The sequence below is a fragment of the Perognathus longimembris genome, chromosome 12 (genome assembly GCF_023159225.1).
Source record: "Perognathus longimembris pacificus isolate PPM17 chromosome 12, ASM2315922v1, whole genome shotgun sequence".
Classification (NCBI taxonomy): Eukaryota; Metazoa; Chordata; class Mammalia; order Rodentia; family Heteromyidae; genus Perognathus; species Perognathus longimembris.
The window spans coordinates 2,847,291-2,867,353 of NC_063172.1; the positions used below are offsets into that span (position 1 = coordinate 2,847,291).

A 20,063-nucleotide genomic window follows, 5' to 3' on the forward strand; every position below is an offset into this window, starting at 1 on the left:
AATTTTGTTGAGCATTCATATAATGTGTTTTAAGTAACCTTCCATGTTTCGGTTAAGTTTTTGCATCTCTTCTCTCTGCTCCTCCTTCTCCCCCAACCCCACATCCTGTTCCCCTCCTTCCTCCTCATCTTTATCCTCCTTCTCCCTATTACCTTACCCACCCCCTTTTCCCATCTCCATGTCTGGTTGCTTGTGTGCTCTTTGTTGAAAACACAGCCTCTTACCCACTGACTGCTCTTTTAGCTTTGATGGAGATGGAAAGGCCTTATCTGTGTAATTCCGTTTCTGGACTCTTCCCCCAAGAACTGGAGGCTCAGAGTTCTTGTCAATGTCAGCACTAGTTGATGAATGTGCCCTATCTTCTGATTGGCTAGAGTTCTTCAGCTTTTGTTTTCGTTCTTGGTATTATTTAAGTAGAGACTCGCGGTGTAGCACAGGCTGCCTCAGCCTCCTGAGTGTAGGGATTACAGATGCCTGCCTCCACACCTGGGGCAGGAGTCATCCACCTTATCATTCAGTCTTCATTGCTTTCTTAGTCAAGATTACTATCTTTCCATATAAATCTTCAGATAAGGTTGGCTTTGCCTATAAAATATGCTTCTGTGAGTTGATTGAAATGGTTTTGAATTCACAGGTTAATTTGGGAAGAATCGATAAATATATTTTGCCTTCCAGTTTGTGAATGTTGTATACACTTGTTTATTTTGGTTTTTGACTCTGAAATGTATATATATGTATATGCATACATATATATGTGTGTGTATCTATTCTGCAATATATATTTGGTTTAAAAGAATTGATTAAGGATATTTTCTTTTTTAAAAAAATTATTTATTGTCAAAGTGATATACAGAGGGGTTACAGTTTCATATGTAAGCCAGTGGGTGCATTTCTTGTACAATTTGTTACCTCCTCCTTCATTTGCCCCCCACCCCTTTTCCTCTCTCCCCATGAGTTGTTCAGTTAGTTTACACCAAATGGTTTTGTAAGTACTGCTTTTGTAGTCATTTGCCTTTTTATCCCTTGTCTCTCGATTTTGATATTCTCTTTCCCTTCCCTAGTCCTAATACCAGTATATACAGTATCGAGGGTACTCAGATGAGATACAGTGATAGAGAGATACAGGTACAACCTGTAGAGAGATACAGAGATACAGGTACAACCACAGGAAGGGGATACAAGAGGATCATCAACAAAAAAAAACAACTACCATTTCACATGGCATGTTGAAAGTAATTACAACAGTGATATAACACTGGTTCAAGGATATTTTCTTTTATAATTAATACTTGAATTTTAAAAAATTACAAATAGAATTTGAATTTTGTCTTTTTTTTGTATCAAAGATTTGTTCAGAGGTTAGATGTGGTAGATCATGCCTGTATTGCCAGCTGTTTGGGAGACAGAGAACAGGAGGATCAAGTCTCAAGTCCAGCTCTGTAAAACAATTAGCAAAACCCAGTCTCAACCAATAGTTGTGTGATGATGCATGTCAGGTCCCAGGGGTAGGAAGTATAAGTAGGCAGATCATAGTCCAAGCCAGCCCGAGAAAATGGGAGACATTGTTAAGGATAAACAACTAAAGAAACATGGGCTGGGGGTGTGGCCCAAGAGGTAGAACACCTGCCCACCAAGCCTAAGGTTCTGAGTTTACGGTGCAGGACTGCAGAATATTGTTAATGCTCATTTCTTCTAGATTCCTCAGAGGAATTTGTGTTTTTTTTTTTTTATTTTGTTGGTATCTAGTTTTAGCAGTGCATTATGCTAGTCTCATAATGTTTTAGAAGGTTCCTTCTATTTGTTTTCTGAAAGAAATCTCATGGAATTATTTAATTTTTTAGTTAAATAATTATGAATTATTTAATTCAACAGAAAACCATCTGAGCCTGGAAATTTCTTTCTCAGATTAAAAAAAAGTGCATTCAATTTATTTATTAAACATAGGACTTTGCAAGTTACTTGTTTTTGTTTTTGTTTTTGTTTTTCCGTGGGTGGATTTTGGTAATTTAAAGTCCTTTCATCTGAATTGTCACATTATGGGACCAGAACTCACATTATCCTGCTAATTTCTGTTTTTTTTCTTTTCTTTTACTCATGATAGTGATTCTTTTTGTCATCTCTTTTTTGCTTTTTATTATGGCTAAGGCTTATCAAGTGTATTTTTTTTTTAAAGAATCAGGTTTTAAAGTTTTAGGTTATTGATTTTTCTAAATAATTCTGTTTTTTTCTGTTTAATTCTGTTGTTCTCTATTCTTGATTTCTTTTCTGTGCTTGCTTAAGTTTTCTTCTGTTTATACTCTTTTAAGACAGAAGCTTTTGCATTTGATACCTTCCTTCTTTCCCGTTGTCTCATTTCCCTCTGAGTACTGCTATAGCTGCATTTCACATACTGGGATATTTTTTATTAGTGTGCCTTATACTTATTAGTGTCAAAAGAGCTTCCAATTTCTATTAGATATCTTCGTTAACTAGAGAGTTATTTTTATTAGCAAACAGCTGTACAACAGGCTTTTCCTTGCAATATTTTCACACATACCTGTATACAATGGAACCAAATCAGCCTCACCCTTTCTGTCACTCTCCCTTGTCCTACTTCTACTTCTTAGAGCAATTAGAGCAGGTTTTGTTGTTGTGTTTTCACACATGCAAATTAACTACTGCAACCATACTGATCCTCATTCACTAGAGGGTTATTTTGAAGTGAATGGGTAAATTTCCAAGTGTTAGATTCTAGATACCCTTTGGCCATTACTTTCTGGGTTAATCATGTTCTAGTCTGAGAACATACATGCTGTCTATTTTGTTTTGTTTTGTGTTTTTTTTGCATTTGTTAGGGATTTATTTTTCATGGTTTAGAACATGATCTTTTACTGTGCCCTTGAGAAGCGTGTGTTCTGTAGGTGTTGGCTGGAATCAGTGTCAGTCAGATGCAAGATTGCTCTTGTGTCCTTGTTGACTTAGTGTCTCATGGCCTATCAACTACACAAGGAAGCATGTTGAATTTGCCAAGTATAAATGTGGTGTGCCCAGTCGTCTTCTTAATTCTGTTTTCCTCTGTGAATTTGAGCCTGTAGGGTCATGTGCACACACAGGAATGAGCGTGGCATCCTTGGTGCATTGATGCCCTTTTTATTCTCAAATCTCCCTCTTCATAGCTGCTCATTTCCCTGCTCTGCAGTGGACCCCGTGTTATACTTTTGTCTTTCATCATCCTCTGTCTTATGTGGAACTTGGAACTTAAGAAATTAAGTTCAGTCAGATACTTGTCCTTTTTGTTGTTGTTGTTGTTGTTACCAGCCCTGGGGCTTGAACTCAGGGCCTGAGCACTGTCCTTGGCTTCTTTTTGCTTAAGGCTAGCACTCTACCACTTGAGCCACAGTGCCACTTCTGGCTTTTTCTATGTATGTGGTGCTGAGGAATTGAACCCAGGGCTTCATGTATGTGAGGCAAGCACTCTACCACTAGGCCGTATTCCCAGCCCACTTGCCATCTTTGTGGCCCTCTTTTCTTTCCTCACACCCCAGGGGCCCTTCGCTCTGAAGAGCTGGCTTGGGCATTGCTGCTCCAGGACAGACTGCTCATACTTTGCTTAGTTTTCCTCACCAGATGTCCTCACTGCACCTGCCGTCGTGAGGACGCGTTCACTGGATGGAGGCTTCTAAGTTGGTCGTTCTTTCCTTCGGGGATTTAAAAGGCTTCACTTCCTCTGCCCTCTATGGTTTTCAATGTGAGATCTTCATGCTTTAAATGTTGCTGTTTCTGTTGTATAAAACACATTATTTACCAGAACAGCTTCCCCAGTTGTTTCTTTTCTTTAGGTTTCTGCAGTATAGTCATATTTCTAGGTAAGGGTTTCTTAACCCTTGTAGTTTTTTGGGTTTTCTGAGCTTGCGGGATTATCTTTCATGAGATGGGGGAGGGGTCAGCCATTATTTTCTTCAAAACCCACCTATCATGACTTCATTTCCGGATTTCCTGTGATGTAACATGAAGGTGTGATTTTGCCCATACGATTATTTTTCTCTAGTCATTCCCCTCCCATCGCTTGTATTCTTATGACAGGATTTACTCATCTATCTTCAGATTTACGGGGCTGATTCCTTTGAGGTCCAACATCATATCGTACTTGTGGCTTTTGTTCTTTCCTGGTTAGAAGAGGGTAATTTTGGCCTGGAGTGTGGTTGCTGGGAAGGAAGGGAGGCATGCCCAAGTGCTAGGTGACACGCTTGGCTCTCTGGGGTGGATAGTTCTGCATTACACGGTGGCCTAGCCAGGTGAATTGTTTTTAGCTCTTTTTAAGGTTCCTTTCTCCTTTATCTTCATGCCTTTTTCCTTCTTTGCTGAGATTTTCTTTTTTCAGTTGCTCTGTGTTCACTCCTGTCTCAAGTGTGCACAGTACCTCACAGGTGTGCACTGGGAGCTCATGGGTGTGCCTTGTGAGCTGTTACTGTTTCTGTCTGTGTGCTCAGGTGCTTTCCCTGTATGACAGCCTCTCTGAACATCTCGAGGTTCTCATGTGTTGATTTTTCTTTCCTCTCGGGAGTCAATATTTTCCGTGCTGTTTGCAGTGGTATTCTGGATGTTTGGATTTAATGTTGTGAGACATTGGGGTCTTGCTGGAATCCTGGGGCAGATGTTATTATTCTTGTTTCAGCAGAAGTTCACAGTGTTTGCGGGTTTGGTGTTTCTGGACACAGCCCTATGTGCCTTTTGTGGACTAGTCTAGGGCTCCCTTTTCAAAGCATTGAGGGTGCTCAGCAGGTCAGCCGAGCCGCATGCTCCTTGGTCTTCCTTAGCACTTAGGGAGTCAGCCCATGGCTTCTGTGGCACATGAAGAGGGTAGGATTTTGGGTTCCGCTTAACAGTCTGCTGTCTTAATCTCCAGCCGGTACCAGGTCTCCCTTCTCTGTGTGTCCGCTGTGAGTCCAGGTTTGGTTTTCCACGTTGTGTGTTTCCTGTGGGACTAGCAGGCCAGTGGACAGAGAGGTGGATGAAAATGATGAGCATCAGCGCTTAGGGACCTTGACTCTGGGGTTTACAGTGGTGCGATCCATGTATCCCAATTGCTATGATGGCTCTCCATCTGCCTCACGGCCTCCTAGGGCTGGGGTGGGAGGAAAGGGAGGGAAAAGGAAGAGAAAGTTATGAATGTCATGGCTCTTCATGGAGCCTTCCCCATAGGTCAGACCAGCATGGGAGGCCTCTGTGACTCTTGTTGCTGTCTCTCATGCACATTCCCATCCAAACTCCAGGTATGCATCTGTGAGCTCCCAATGCACACCTGCGAGCTTCCAGTGCACACCTGTGAAGTATTGTGCACACTTGTGAGCTCTCATTCCACACCTGTGAGCTCCGGACTGTATTTTGTTTCAGGCTGAGGCACTGGGAGGAAATGAAACTCACCGTCAGGGTAGAGCCTGGATTTCTGTCCTACTCTGGCTCATCTTCTGCAGTTCAGTGTGTGGGTCTTTGTCTTCATCCATTTTAGCCGTGATTTACAGGTGGAATTGCAGTCAGTGAGGGAAGATAGGGTAGATTGTGCTTATCCTATACTTTCCAGAATTGAAACGCATTCCTACCCACCATACAAACCAATTCATGCCACCCCTTTGCTTAAAATTCTCAAAATAGCTTCTCATCAAGCTTGAAATAAAATCAATATTTTCCTACGACCTTTCCTCTGTCATTAATCTTATACCACTCACTGCTTTGCTTGTTCTGCTCTGTGATCACACTGTGCCTGAAGATCTTTTGCATTAATTGCATATTCTCTCTGGAAAGCTCTCCTCCAAGACCCTGGCAGGATTGCCTTCATGTCATTCAAGTCTCAAGTAGAATGCCATTTCTCCAGGGAGGCCCTCCTTTGCTATCAAATCTGAAGTGACTTCTTAATCCCTGTTGATGTTTTCAGGAGATGCACTTAATTTTTAAAAACTATTTGTATCCTAAGAGTCTAGTGCACTACCTCATACCATAGCCTAGTTTTCATGCTAGCTGTTGCCATGGCAACCGAATTTCTGCCATCGTAACTGAAAAGCAACTTAGCTCAGCAGTGCACTCAGCATCTCTTACCTTCTGGACTATTCTAAATGCCTTGTCTGAGGCTGCAGGAATGGGTGACCACAGGTACCCACTCTGCAGTAGATGCACACCGTGTGAGAACTGACCCTCGGGTCAGTTGAGGGCAAGAGTTTGCAGAGGAGTTTTTCTGTCTCCTGTGACTCAGGTGCTCAATTCTTTTTTTTTTTTTTTTTTTTTTTTTTTTGCCAGTCCTGGGCCTTGGACTCAGGGCCTGATCACTGTCCCTGGCTTCTTCCCGCTCAAGGCTAGCACTCTGCCACTTGAACCACAGCGCCGCTTCTGGCCGTTTTCTGTATATGTGGTGCTGGGGAATCGAACCTAGGGCCTCGTGTATCCGAGGCAGGCACTCTTGCCGCTAGGCTACATCCCCAGCCCAGGTGCTCAATTCTTAAAAGTCCCTGCAGCACCTCTCAGGGACTGGAGATCGGGCCTGCCGCCCCCATGGCCTGCTGGATAACACTTTCTCCTGCATCCATCTTTGTTCACCTGTGCTTTAGACAAGGTTTGTAATACTTTTTTCCCCCCCAGTTTACATATAGGTAGTCAGTTTACTTGGAACTTGTTTTGCTTATGGTGTGAAGTAAGGGTGAGACTTTCTGTCTTACCTGCATAACTATCTGTTGCAGGATTCTTTCTAGAGCTTTCTTCTGGCTGACCAGCATCTTGGTGTTGGCGATCCCTCCAGCTCTCTTATGCTCATGGGTCTGTTCTAGACCATCTTCTCTTTCACTCCCGTTTTTCCTGATACTGCGCCTGGACCTCAGTCTTCACTGATAGCCTTGTAACAATTCTCAGCATCCACAAGGCCCAATCCTTTCCCGAATCTTCCTCATCTTTGCTTTGCATGTTCTTGGCCCTTTGCTCCCACAGGTAAAATTTGGGTGATGCCGTGATTCACCCCACCAAAGCTCAGTTGGCTTTATTTTTTTGAATTGTGTTTAATTTTTGTAAATTTGGGAAATAGTGAGTTGTTTAAAAACATTGTCATAACACCATTGAGTATAATTTATTTCTTTATTCCTATTGTTCCTTAAATTCCATACTATCCTACATGAATGTATTATATTTATACACATTGTGTTACATCTATTCCTATGTGCATTATGGCCTACATTTCTTTTATTTTTTTTAGTGCAGTTCTTTATTTTATTTTGTTTTATCAGAGAGGTAATGTACAGAGGGGTTACAGTTACCTAAGTAAGGTACTGAGTATGTTTCTTTTCAAACAGTGTTGCCCCTTCCTCATTTTATATTTCTTTTATTTAAAAATTTACTTTTCAATTTTTTTTACTTAATATGTAAAAATATTACTAATCTTGCATCTTATAACCCTTCATTCAAAAACTACTTTGAATTTGTTTTTGAAAAAAATCACGGCAAAAGATTAAAATTTATTTTATTATATTATTTTATATTATTTTGTTTTATTTGGGTAGTCCTGGAGTTAGATCACAGGACCTCACGTGTGCTAAGTAGACACTTGAGTCATTCAACTAACGATCCCTTTCTCCATTGGTTATTTTCATTTTATACCCTGGCTTACCTGAACCAAAATCCTATTTGCACTTCCTTTTGTCATCCCCCTACACAAAGCCATTGGTTGAAAAGAAGTCTTGTCAACTTTTATGTCCAGGCTGGCCTAGAACCATAATCCTGATCTCTGCCAACCAAATAGAGAGGATTGTAGGCATAGGCTGCCAGACCCAACTAAAATTTAATTTCACAGCCGCAGCTCATCCTTTTTCTACCCTTTCCTAACTGCTTACTTCCATATGCCACATGTCAGGAGCAGAACTAACTGACACTTAGGAGGGATTTAATAGGTACTTGTTATATGAATGCATTCCCAATTCTGGCAGAGAAAACCCTGCTCCCTCTCTCTCTGTAGGAAGCTTGACCTTAGGCTCAAAATGACTGCCCTCCTGAGCGTAGGTGATTTGCTTGCTCCTCGTTTCTGAGTCAGGCAAAGCCTTGCTCTGACCATTGTTCTTCTGGGAACCTTTCTCGGACTCCCCAATTCTCAAGATAAAGATGGATCCAGACAAACAAAATGAAGGAACCAGGAGTGAAAAGTAAACTGTGCTCCAGCAGACCCTAAGCTGTAAGGAGAAACCTCCTAAGTGAAGAAGGAAGGCACACAGAGTGAAAGATATTGTGATGGGCACAGAATGCTCCTGCAGTCTGTGAGAGAGAATTAATGTATGAGCAACGGAGAGAAAACAAAGATCCACCAATACATCACTGTGTCAGCCACAAGGAGGAAGGGAAACACTAGCTCCAGCCGCCCCCACTCTCAGACAGTGAGTCAGAAAAACAACTCGGACAAAAACCATGTTGTGTTGATGTTGCTTCTTCTTGGGCAATTGCTGTGCTTGTGAGCTCTCTGAGTGCAAATGACATATACTGGACTCTTTTATCCCAACCTTTAAAAAAAAATCGCTTCAGTTTCCCCTTCTGATAAATGTTTTACCAGTTTCTGTTTCTGTGGAAAGCCTGTGCTGTGATTAAAGATTTCATGAAGTTATGACAAAAGCAGCACAGATCTTCGTTTTCCAGGGAGCTGAGGAAAGAGGCCTCTTGTTGGCAGCTGGCAGAACTAATGGGTATTTTCCAAGTCCTGAACCTCTGGGGGCCACATCCCCACCTGCAGAACCCCAAACCAGCTGCTAGTACTCTGTCGTGTGAAGACGTGTCACACCGCTTTGACACCTTCATCTCTAGACTAGGGTAGTCGAGAGTCTAGTTTCTAGACCTCTGCCTTCCTGTCATGAGAGGCTGCACACGCGCATCCTGAGACTTTGATATTTTAGATGCCCGGTGGCCTTTGGATAGTGTTTGCGTAGCGGTATGTGAGCCCTCAGGATGCGCCTGCACTTCTCTGTGCCTCGGTGTCCCTCTTTGGAGGGAGCAATTGATGGGGGGGTGGCTTTGGACCCAGGTTCCCATCTGCTGGCAAGGCAGGGCATTGGAGCCACCCTGAGCCACTCCTCCTGTGGGCTTTCTGAGGACCACCACCGGGACGCAGGAAGCTGCCACCTGGTGGGTTCATCCCTTCTCCCCGTGCCTTGGCTTCCTAACATCCAGGAGAAAAGCCTTGCTCACACCCGGGGAACAAGGCTTTGAGAAACCACGCGCGCTTTGGACATGACCGCCTCTCCCCAGTCTTTGTCTCCAAGCCTTTCTCGCATCCACCCCATGACAAATGATGTGTCCCGCTTTCCCCGGGGCGGAGCTCCCGAGCTGATGCTGCCCTCTCTCCGCTCTCGTCATGGGTGCCGCCACCCCATGGGGATCGGCACCTCCTTATCGATTCCCCGCCATGGGCTAGGCTAGCACACTTGGTGTTTGGAAATACGGTGCTAGTTTTGGGCAAGCATTCAGCTGTAAGGGAAACCTAACAACCAGTGACCGACAGAAATGAAGCGTGTGCTGTTGGCTTTTTAAAAACATTTCATGCATGTAGTTAGTGAGTGTAGCAGGAGAAGGCACCGGGGAGCTGCCTGTCCTCCCTCAGCTGGTTTCTTCTGGCCCCCACTCTGCCATTACCATCTCTGAGTGGTCGCAGTGCTCCAGGAACCCAGCTCTCTCCTAGGTAATAAAGAAGGGAAGAGGGAGGCGGAAACACGGAAGCCTCTGCCCTCAAGGCACTGCCTTTTTTCTAGGGTAGAAAGTCTTAGGACCTGCATCTTCTTGGCTACAACTTTGTCACATCAACTACTCGCAGCGGTAGGGGGCCATGTGCACTGGAATGTTTAATTTGCCCGCTACACTGCAAACAAAGGGTAGAAGTCTCAGGTGGGTTGTAATTAATCTACTCTCTCTGCCCACCTTAAAGAGGAATCAGGTGCAACTTCTGGGTCACAAACTTAAGAGGACGTCCACACAGGCAGGACCTGTGCCCGGTGTCTTGCTTGGTACCTCGCCTTTATCGAGTGACACTTGCAGCGTCACTGGTTTGTAAAGAGCAGGGCACAGTTGTAAGAGGGTGTCCTGGGGGCCTTTTGATAAATTACAGTTGAGTTCCTCTTCAAGGAGTGGGAAGCCCTCAGTCCCCGGGGGAGGATTCTGAGCTTCCCTTTGTCTTCCCACAGTACCCGGAGGTGCCACCTGCTGCTGGACGTCCTCAACTCCACGGAGCACGAGCTGACAGTCAGTGCCAGAAACAGCGAGGAGCTCGTCCTGCATGCCAGCGAGTGCCAGCGGTGAGTGTCCCAGAGCTTGGGGTCGGCCCCGCCCCCTCCCCCGCCTCTTCTAAAATTTTTTTAATTTTAGAAATAATTTTTTTAAGCTGACATGAACATTGTTGGTCAGTGGGAAACTGCAAGTCCAAACCACAAGGACGCACAGAATGGTTAGAATAAAGAGACAACATGAGTGCGGTTGCCGACGGTGTGGCAGCTGGAACGCTCCTGTTGGCAGGAATATAGAATAGTGCAACCACGGTGGAAAATGTTCTGTCACTAAGCATATACTTACCTGTGTCCGACCATCCCAGCTCTTAATTTTAAAAAGTAAAACATAAAAAGAATTATGCAAAAAAATCCCCCACCGGGGAAGGCATGAGCAGCCCCCACCCCCTCGAGCAATCGCTCTCTACCACAGAAATGAAGGAGATGCCGAGGAGTGTAGTGGCGAGGGAAGCCCGACTCCACCCCCACGGGCACCTACTGTGTGGTCCCATTCATGCCGAACTGTGGAACCCACCGAAGCCATTGAACCTCGGCCTCGTTCGTTTCCCTGTATGCCAGTTTTACCTCAAAAGAAAACGCTGCAAACAAATGCTGAGCTCCAATTCATGACATATGCACTGTAGGGTTAGGGGGTGAGGAAGGACATCCACGAATCCACAATAGTCTTCAAAGCACACAGCAAACTGGATGGAGTTCTGGATGGGAGGGGAAGTCAGGTGACAAGGCCAATGCAGTGTTATCAGTCCTGTCTCCTGGAGGGGGGGGGGCTTTGCAGGGTGAGCTTGCGGGGGGCGGGGGGAGGGAGGAGGGAAGGTGTCTGTAGTGTGGTCACTGTAACATCTTCCAACTGTACATTTGAATTTCTTCAGAAGAAAATGTTGGGAGAAATAAGTCAAAGAAAACAACTCTCCCACCGCCTCCAGCTTTCAGCGCTCTACCTTCTCCTCAGGATGACCCCTGTCTTGGGAGTGATGGTATTCGCATTTGTGTTTTCCTGCTGTTATTGTGTAGACATAGATCCACAACCAAATGCTATTTCGAGAGGGTTTTTTTTTTTTTAATGATATAGTGCTTTCCTATCATAATAGGTCCTTTGAAACTTAAGCATTACACATTGGAGTAAATATATATCTGATTGTTTCATTTTGAGTTATTAATATTTTATTGTGTGAATATGCTACCATAGTCATTTCTATGCTAATGCACCCGCTGCATGACTTCCAGGGCTTCCGTATTTGGTGCGACTCTTGAGGACATGGGAATGTGAAGGGAGACTGAAGCCCTACCTCGGGGCCCATTTGGCTGATGGGAGCTGGCGATCCGGTGGTGGGGAAGGGGGTGATTGATGACTTTTCTGTGAGGGGAGCCAGCAACCACTCTGAGGATCCCCTCATTCTTATCTCCTGGTTGGGATGTCCCACCGTGGTGGGTGTGTGCTGGGCCCCGGCGCCCTGTGCGGTGTGGTCCCTCTGCCTCCCAGGAGGCCTGGCATCTGGGGAGGACACCGGTGCCTCCTGGAGCTGGCCCCCTTCCCTGGGTGGGGAACAGTCCCTGTGCGCTTTGTCGCTTGGTCTTGATGTTTTCATGTAGCCCAAGATCCCAGAGAACATAAATCTAGGCTTCTTGTGACACCAACACAAATCACATTTTAAAAGTTATGAATTGCTCAGCGGAGTAAGCAGGAATCAATCTTGCCAACACTGGACAGATAGATATTAACAACACCAGTAGCAAATAATTACAATCTGGTTCTGTGCTTCAGGCTCCTTTATTAAGCTTTTTGCTTAACTTCTCATTTCTGAATGCTTCGGGTTCACATTTTTTTTAATTCATTCATAAAATATTCATTCAATAAATACTGATACTGGAGAACTTGTGATGTGGTAAGACCAAATCAAGCTCCAGGAGTGCCAAGATGAATAAATAAGGACCCTGCCCAACTGGGGGTTCTGAGAAACCAGATGGATTGGAGGATGGGAAAGAAGAGGGCAGGGCATCTTGCTGTTCCGAGCAGCGATTGCTAAAGCAGAAGCCATGACACCTGTCTGCCTGTGTGGCAAAGACGTATTTGAACTCACGGTTTGGGAGACTCAATGTCTAAATGGCATAGGTGTGGTGAGGGCTGCCCTGGGCTACAGTGCCTGGTGGCTCGGGAAGAGAGCAGCAGTGGGTGTTGATGGTGTCTGATTACCTCTGGACCTGAGAGTAGGGAGGGTTAATTAATGGGTGGGGCCATACTCAGCCTTTATGGGAATTACTGAAGTCTGCCTTCCTAGGGTAAGTCCCCACTGACTTCACCACCCTGAGGTCCTTCCTGATAGCTGCACCCTAGGGACCTTTAGTACAATAGACCCTTGGAGGACACCCAAATTATAACCAATGTTAGGGAATAGCAAAATGAATCTTTAGCCTCCAGGATGTTAATTTACTCATTCATGGAATACTTCCTGACTGTCTAGCAGGGACCGGACCCTTCCAAGAACTAAGACAACTAGTGAATGTAGCATTGCTTGTCTTCTGGTGGGGAAGAAAAGGAGATAACCCTCCCCCGCCCCCAATCCTATGTGTATACAGCCTGAGGAGAATTGACAGCTCATAGAAATGTACCCAACCCAGCCTAGAAGAAAGGGAGATGGCTTGGAAGGCTTTCTGTTAGAAGCGATGATAATTTTGAAGATATCTAAGTACATTCACACTGCTGGAACAGAATACCATACACTGGGTGGCTTATAAACAAGAGGACATTGTTTCTCATAGTTCTAGAGGTCGGAGGCCCAGCACAAAGCAGCAGCTTATTCGGTGTCTGCTGAGGGCCACTTCCTGTTCCTGGACAGTGGCTTCTCATTGTCTAGGTGGAAAGGGCAAAAGGTTTTCTGGCTCACTTTGAAAAGGGCACTAATCTCAGTCATAAGGGCTCCATTCTCAGGCCCTAATCACCTCCCAAAGGCCCACTTCTTAATTCTGTTCTTTTGGGGGATATGTTTTCAGCATAAGGATTTGGGGGGGCGGCGCACATTTTATCCATATGTTCATGCCAGAGGAGTAGGGGTCATCGAGGAACAGAGGCAGGCGGAGAGCAGCACAGGCCGCAGCAGGGAGGGGTGGTGGAGAGCAGCCCCGGCAGCGGGGAACGGCGTGGTGTGGAGCTGGGAATATGTGTGCACATGTGTGTGCATAGGTACACTTACACAGGGAGTTCCATGAAAGACTTATTTGTTCATAGACAAGCCATTTAAAAAGAGTTTTAAACATGGGAAATATTACTCTCATCTCTCCAGTTCTTGGAGCTATCTTCTAATCTTATAATTTAAAGTACAGCATTTCAGCAAATGGGTATAGAAAGTACATTTCTACTTTCCTAATCTCTTCTTTAAAAGGTCCTTTGGAAACCAGTGACTCATCTCTGAGCTTCTGAGTCTCAGTGACATGCCTAGTGCATCACTTCTGTAATTAAGGACTGCCAGTTCACTTCACTTTGGCCTGGTGTGATTTGTGCCTCTTGGTTTGCAGTGATTACATTTCCTAGGCTCCACTACATCCGTCACGATGTTCACAGTGCTGTCCCCAGCCGTGCGGGCTGTATTAACTTCCATTTTTATCCCAGGAGTGGCGTCACTTAAGCTCCACTTGTAGGTGCTTAGCTTTCTTCATCTCATGGTAGTTCTTCGGGGTGCGCTCCAGGCTGGTTCCCCCTCCTCCCGTGGGTAAGAGCAGTGAGGGCTCACCAGGGCCTTGCCATTGGCGTGGAGGCTGGAGGGGGCAGGCTTGTCTCGTGGACCTGACCCTGGAACATCAAAGTGGCAATTGTTTTATCGCTAGGTATTTAAATATTTGAGCCTGTCTCCACTTCTCAGCCTGAGAATCTGTCCTATGATCTTTCTGAGTTACAGGTGGTTTTCTACATAGTTGTTTTTGTTTTTAAAGCTTTTGGAAACAGGAACTGCGTCTTGCTGTGCTCCTGCTTCTTTTGCTGACAAGGGGCCTGGGGCTCAGGTTCACTTGTCAGCCCTTGCTGGGGGCTCTTATAACCCAGTCCTCCTCTGAACCCAGCGCCTGTCTAGCACTACCCTTACTGCCCCAGACTGCCTCTCTGCTAACTGGCGGCTTTCAGAGTCTTCCTGATGGAAATTGGTGGCTCTTGGGACGGTGGGCGGCTCCTCACAGTGAGGAGGCAGGGCACAGAGATTGCACAGTTCCGCTGAGAAGCCATTGGATCCAGAGACTCACTGCTCTGGGAGAGGCCGAGTTTGCTGACTTACCATAGGAGAAAGTCTTGTCTTTTTTTTTTTTTTTTTTTGGCCAGTCCTGGGGCTTGGACTCAGGGCCTGAGCACTGTCCCTGGCTTCTTTTTGCTCAAGGCTAGCACTCTGCCACTTGAGCCACAGCGCCACTTCTGGCCTTTTCTATATATGTGGTGCTGGGGAATCGAACCCAGGGCCTCATGTATACGAGGCAAGCACTCTTGCCACTAGGCCATATTCCCAGCCCGTTGTCTTTTTGTAAATAGAGAAAAGCAAGATGGCGTGGTTGAGTTTCCATGCACTCTGGGGGCTACCTCAGAAGTGCTAGCTGGGAGGTTTCCTCTCAGAGGTTCTTTCCCTGTGGTTCTTGGGTGGCTTGTCCAGTGGGCTTGTGCCTTCCCTCTGCAGGCAGAGGCCCCTGCCTACTCCAGCACTCCTGTCTGCAAGGCTCGCTTGGCAGTTTCCTGTCACACCGAGGCTGGGGCCTGAAGCCTCGGCACACCGTGCAACCCCAGCTTGGTTCCGCCAGAGCTGCGAAACCGCCTTGTTCTATAAACAAGTGACAGCTTCTGCCCATAAGTTGTTCTAAATAGCGAAGTTAACCCTGGCCAGGTAACTAAAGCACACCTGATGTGTGGAAGGTGCTTGGTAAGTGGGGGCTGACAAGGTGGTTCTTCAGCACCCCCTGATTACATTTCACCCAGGAGGCGTGTGTGAAAGGTGTGTTCCGAAACTTATTTCCTTTGTGTGGAGTGAATGAGACCCGGTTTTTGCTCATCAATAGATCTCATTTTGGGCCTCAGCTGCTCGACTCCTCCTGAGTCTCTTAAGTGGAGACAGAAAGTTCTCTTCTCCTCACTGGGGAGTAAGACAACACAGCTAGTTATTTACCAAAGGAGGTTTAATATCAAGAGCTGTGAATGAGTCAGCGGCCGGTGCTGGGGTGGCCGGGTCCAGTGGCAGCCGCAGGGAGAAAGACCCGAGCACGCGGCTGGAAATACCAGGATGGAATTCTGGGAGGTGACAGCCTACCAGAGAGTGGGCCCTGCAGGGAGGCGAGGCACCCTGTTACCTCCCGGCCCCCCGGGGAAGAGGCGTCCTGTTCCTGGGGTACAGGTGCAGGAATCACAAGCAGACAAGCCATTCTCAGGGAGGAGGGCAGCCCCTTCTGTTAGCCCTGGTCACTGCAGGTGTTCCCACGCTTGCTACCCACTTGGTGATGATTGGGGAAGGCTTGGTGGTAAGTGGTGAACTGGCACACTCTGTGGTAGTGCCTGACCCTCAGGCAGGGGGTCCCTCCCCTTGGGAGACTTTTGTCTGCCAAGCCTTAGCCCTCAGGTTCTCACACCAAGTCTTGCTGTACCCAAGCTGCACCTGCCCCTGACAGGAGGGTCAGAAGGGGAGCGCAGAGCACTGCCAGGCCACCAGGAAGAGATCACAAATACCGTGATCCTGTCTTTTGGAGGGTTCCATTCTGGTCAGGGTTTACTACTGATCCCTCAGCCACAGCACTCTCCGCCCCCCCCCCCCCGCCTTCCCAGGGGTTAGACTCTCGCCCCCTACTCCACCCGCCCCAGGAAGCCTACCCACCCCTATCTGGTCAGCCAGCAGTGTCTTTGCCCACACTCATCCCGTCTTGTAGAAAAGGGATGTCCTCCGACTAAGCCGAAGTAGGCAGCAGCTGCAGCTCTACTAGTTCTTGGTCATGACCTTGACTGTCCTTCAGTGTTTCTGGAATTCAGCCCCACATCTGTCCAGCCACGCCTGCTTTGGGGCTGGGCAGCTTCCTTGAAAGTGCCGCAGTGAAGGGCGTCGCTGATGGCGGCACAGGGCTCACGCACGTGAGCCGTTGCTACGCATTTGTTTTCCTTAAACCTTATTATGGAGATGTCAAATACGTACAAAAGGTGCCAGAATACTATCTTGGACCCTGGTATACTTGTCACCTCTCAAGTGGCAAATGATGGCTACGAGTTTTCCTCCCTTTCCTATCCCTCTTCCCGTGTCCTCTATTATTTTGAAGCAAATCTAAAAAGTCATAGCACTTTATCTGTAAATATTATGTTCAGTGCTGAGACTCTTTTAGATAAACGTCACAATACCACACTATTCTTTAAAATTACCATCCTTATCACCAGATGTTTAGTTACTGCTTACATTTCCAATGGTCTCACTGTTCTTCCCCTCCCGTCCCCCTTTTTGGGCTGGTATTGGGGTCTGAACTTAGGACCTTGTATGGCATTTCCTTAGCCTGCTTGGCTTTTTGCTCATCTTGCTTACGGTTAGTGCTTGACCATTTGCTCCCCAACTTCAGCTCTGCTTTTGCTGTTGGAGACGGAATCTAGCAAACTTTTCTGCCCGGGCTAGCTTCAAACTCGTAGTCCTCCGGATCTCAGCCTCCTGAGTAACTAGGGTTATAGTTTATTTTGAATTAAAATGTAAGCAGTTGACATCTCCCAAATCTAGTTTTAGTCTGTGGGTTTCCCATTCACCTCTTTTTTTTTTTATTTACCTCTTTGTTGTATGTTTTTTATGGAGAAATCTGACAGCCGGGAGGCTGGTGGGTTGCCTCTGTGGGGTCTTTTTTCTGACTTCTCTCCTCCTCTTTATATCTCTTGTGGAGGTAGTGGTAGCATCTGGGTGCTGAGTGATCTCCAGGGACTCCTTTCAAAGCTGCTTCATGGGTGCTGGGTTTGGGTGGGAGGGTACTGAGAGCTTGCTTCCCTAGGTGTCTTCTCACCTCACCCCACGCTCCAGCCATCCCGCCTGGGAGCCTTGTTCATTCCCACTGGCTTCGCAGACATGAAGAAGTCCCCTTACTCTCTGGGCTTTGGCAAGGATGAATGGGGACATGAACTGTTGCTCTATCCTGGCAGATTCCTGGGGCACAGCAGGGTTCCTCAGTGGTGGCCTGGGAGTGGGGAGTGGGCAGTGCTGTCCTCCTTGGGCCTCGCAGGAGTTGGAAACCTTTCAGCAGCCTGGGTGGTCACACTGCCCCATAGCAGAAGATGGCGGGGCTGGCTATGGCCACCGGGCTCCCTAGCTCACCATGACCTTGTCTTCAGGGCTCGGGGAGTGCTTGAGCAGCACCCATGATACCTCCACTGATAGCAACCTGGGCCGGTGAGCCAGGGTGAGCCCTAGGAGCCAGGGTTGGGTGAGTTGCTGGATTTCGCAGCCAACTTGGTCCTGAGGTCCTTAGCACTTTGTCCTCGTCCCCTTTATACCAGTCCTCTTGGAAAAGCAAGGGGAGCTGAGCACAGGCCTTGCCTCTCAGTGCCCAGAGCCCCGGTGTAAGTGGCCAGGGCCACCGCGGGAGCTCGAGGAAGCTGGGGTGCTCCTGGTACTCTTAATGAGACTCTGACAAGGCTTCTTCATCTGAGTTTGAGGTCCAGCCTGCAGGGGTGTGCGGCGTGGCTCCAGCCTTGCCCCATGACCGGAGTGGTCTCTTGGGTGCTAGGCAGCCATGCGCTCACCTCGATTGGAGCAGTGGTGTTGTGGGTCCCTTCCTCACCTTTTCCCTGACTTGGGAGAGGTCTTCAGTTATACAAGTTCAGCTATGGTAGGTGCCAGCCCTTTGTCCAAAAATGTGATGTGCAAATATTTTCCCCGGGCCGTGATTTGTGATTTGCCCTTTTATTTCTTTCATGGTTGAGAAGTCCAATTTGTCAGTGTTTTCCCCTTATAAATTGTGTTTTTGGTGTCGTATCCAAGAAACCTTTGCATAATCAAAGGTCAGACATGTTTTCTCCTGTGTTCTCTTCTGCGAGTTTTATGGGTTTCTGTAATCCGTTCTGGGGTGGTTATTTTGGGTATGATGTTAAGGAAATGCTCTGGTTTTGTTGGAGGTGGCTGTCCATTTGTTCCAGCTCTGTAGGCTACAAGGGCTGTCCTTTTACCACTGGCTGCTGTATACCTTGGTCTGAAATTAGTGTCTGTGTCGGCCCTGAGTGCTGTGGTTCTTTTTGAAGATGGTGGGAAGAAAGGCCTGCTGCTGGCATGGACCTCAGAGGGGTGGGAGCTGTCCATGCCGGTGAAGGCTGACTGCAGAGGGCTGCTAGGGCTGCTATGGCTCTGGGCCTGGTATCAAGTTCCATTAGTGAGAGCTGGGTGAGCGGTCCCTAGATTTGGGGAAGGAAAATACGTTCATTGCTTTGGGTTGGGTCATTATTTGGGGGTTTGGTGGGACTAGGGTTTTAACCATAGACCTCATGCTAGCTAGGTAAGCAACCCACCTTTGGAGCCACATTCTAGTCCTTTTAGGGTCTTGCCTTAGGGTCTTGTACTCATTACCCAGACCTAACCTTGGACCTCAGTCCTCCTAGCTACTCCTCCCACATACCTAGGGTTAGACAAGGCCATAGTTTGTGCTTATTGACATATTTTTTTTGTCTTGTTGTTAGTTTTTTGCTTTGGCTGGCCTCAAACCACCATCTTCCTGTTTTTGCCTCCCAAGTGGCTGGTTTGCAGGTGTGAGCCACTGCACCCACCCTCCCATCATATCTTATTGTGGGGCCTGGGGGGGGGTGTGTGGCCAAGGAAGCCTCTGGCTGGTGCTTTCTCATCTGCAGTTAGGTGACTCAAGTAGAGCCTGTCATGAGATACTACTGCAGGTGTTCCTGCCCTCCTGGGAGACTCACACCAGAGCCCTTGAAATTCTGGGACTCTAAGACACCCTTTGCCTTTTGTGTCACCTACCCTCTGTAACTGCTCCCCTTCGCCACACCACCCACTTCTCTCTTAGGCATGCGTAGATGAACCTGAGCTGGACTGAGCTAGGAACCTGGCCTCTTCCTTCCTCACATTCCCGGACAGGTGCTTTCACCTGTAGCATGGATCTGAGTGACTGCAGCTCCTCTCTCTGTCTCACCTTCCACTCGTGGGCCCATGCTGGCCGTGGTGGCCCAGGCACCCCGGAGGTGGCTGAGGGATGCAGACAGGCGTCTCACTTCTCAGCCCTGTGTGCGGTTGCTCCGCTGCCACCATTTATTCTCACTGCTTCCCACAGGTCCGTGGGCGGGGGTGGGGGGTGCTGGGGAGGACGTGGGGAGGACAGTGGGGAGGAGGGAGGTGCCTTCATGCTGAGGAGCAGATCTCAGTGAAGGTTGCTGCATCTCCCCAGCAACTTCTGGCTCTCCGGAGGGGCCTGAAGGCCGGCTGGTTCTTAGCCATAGTTAGGTGCTTTCTTAGCATCTTTGTGGGCTTTGGCCTTGGCCTGTCCCCATAGGTGTGGCTTCTTCCACACTTCCTCTGGTCAGTGCCAAGTGCTCCGGAGATCTTGGCTAGGAGACCTCCTGTCCCCCTCCCTCCGTTTCACCTTTTAGACATTTTGGCAGTGGGAAGAATTCAATTTGTTCTACATCTTGCACTTTGTTCTGAGAAATTCTCTGGAGTCTGAAGTCGTCATTCTTTCTGTGTTCTGAGTGGCTTGCCCTCAAATTCTGAATATTGGCCGAGCTCCAGGTAGAAATGCCTTGTCTGCGGTCTTAGCAACTTGAGCTGCTTTGGGCTGAGTCATAGCCAGGCCCATGGCCCACAGTGGCACAGGTTG

At 47.3% G+C, this 20,063-nt stretch overlaps 1 protein-coding gene across 2 annotated transcripts in view; it reads left to right on the plus strand.

The window, feature by feature from the left end:
- The window catches only part of Trappc9 (trafficking protein particle complex subunit 9), a 407,886-nt gene that overhangs the window by 277,122 nt on the left and 110,701 nt on the right, over positions 1–20,063 (plus strand). For both annotated transcript variants that reach the window (XM_048358924.1, XM_048358925.1), the window contains one exon: positions 10,173–10,283. In XM_048358924.1, the coding sequence (XP_048214881.1) occupies positions 10,173–10,283 (111 nt within the window). The remainder of the gene's footprint in view (positions 1–10,172; positions 10,284–20,063) is intronic.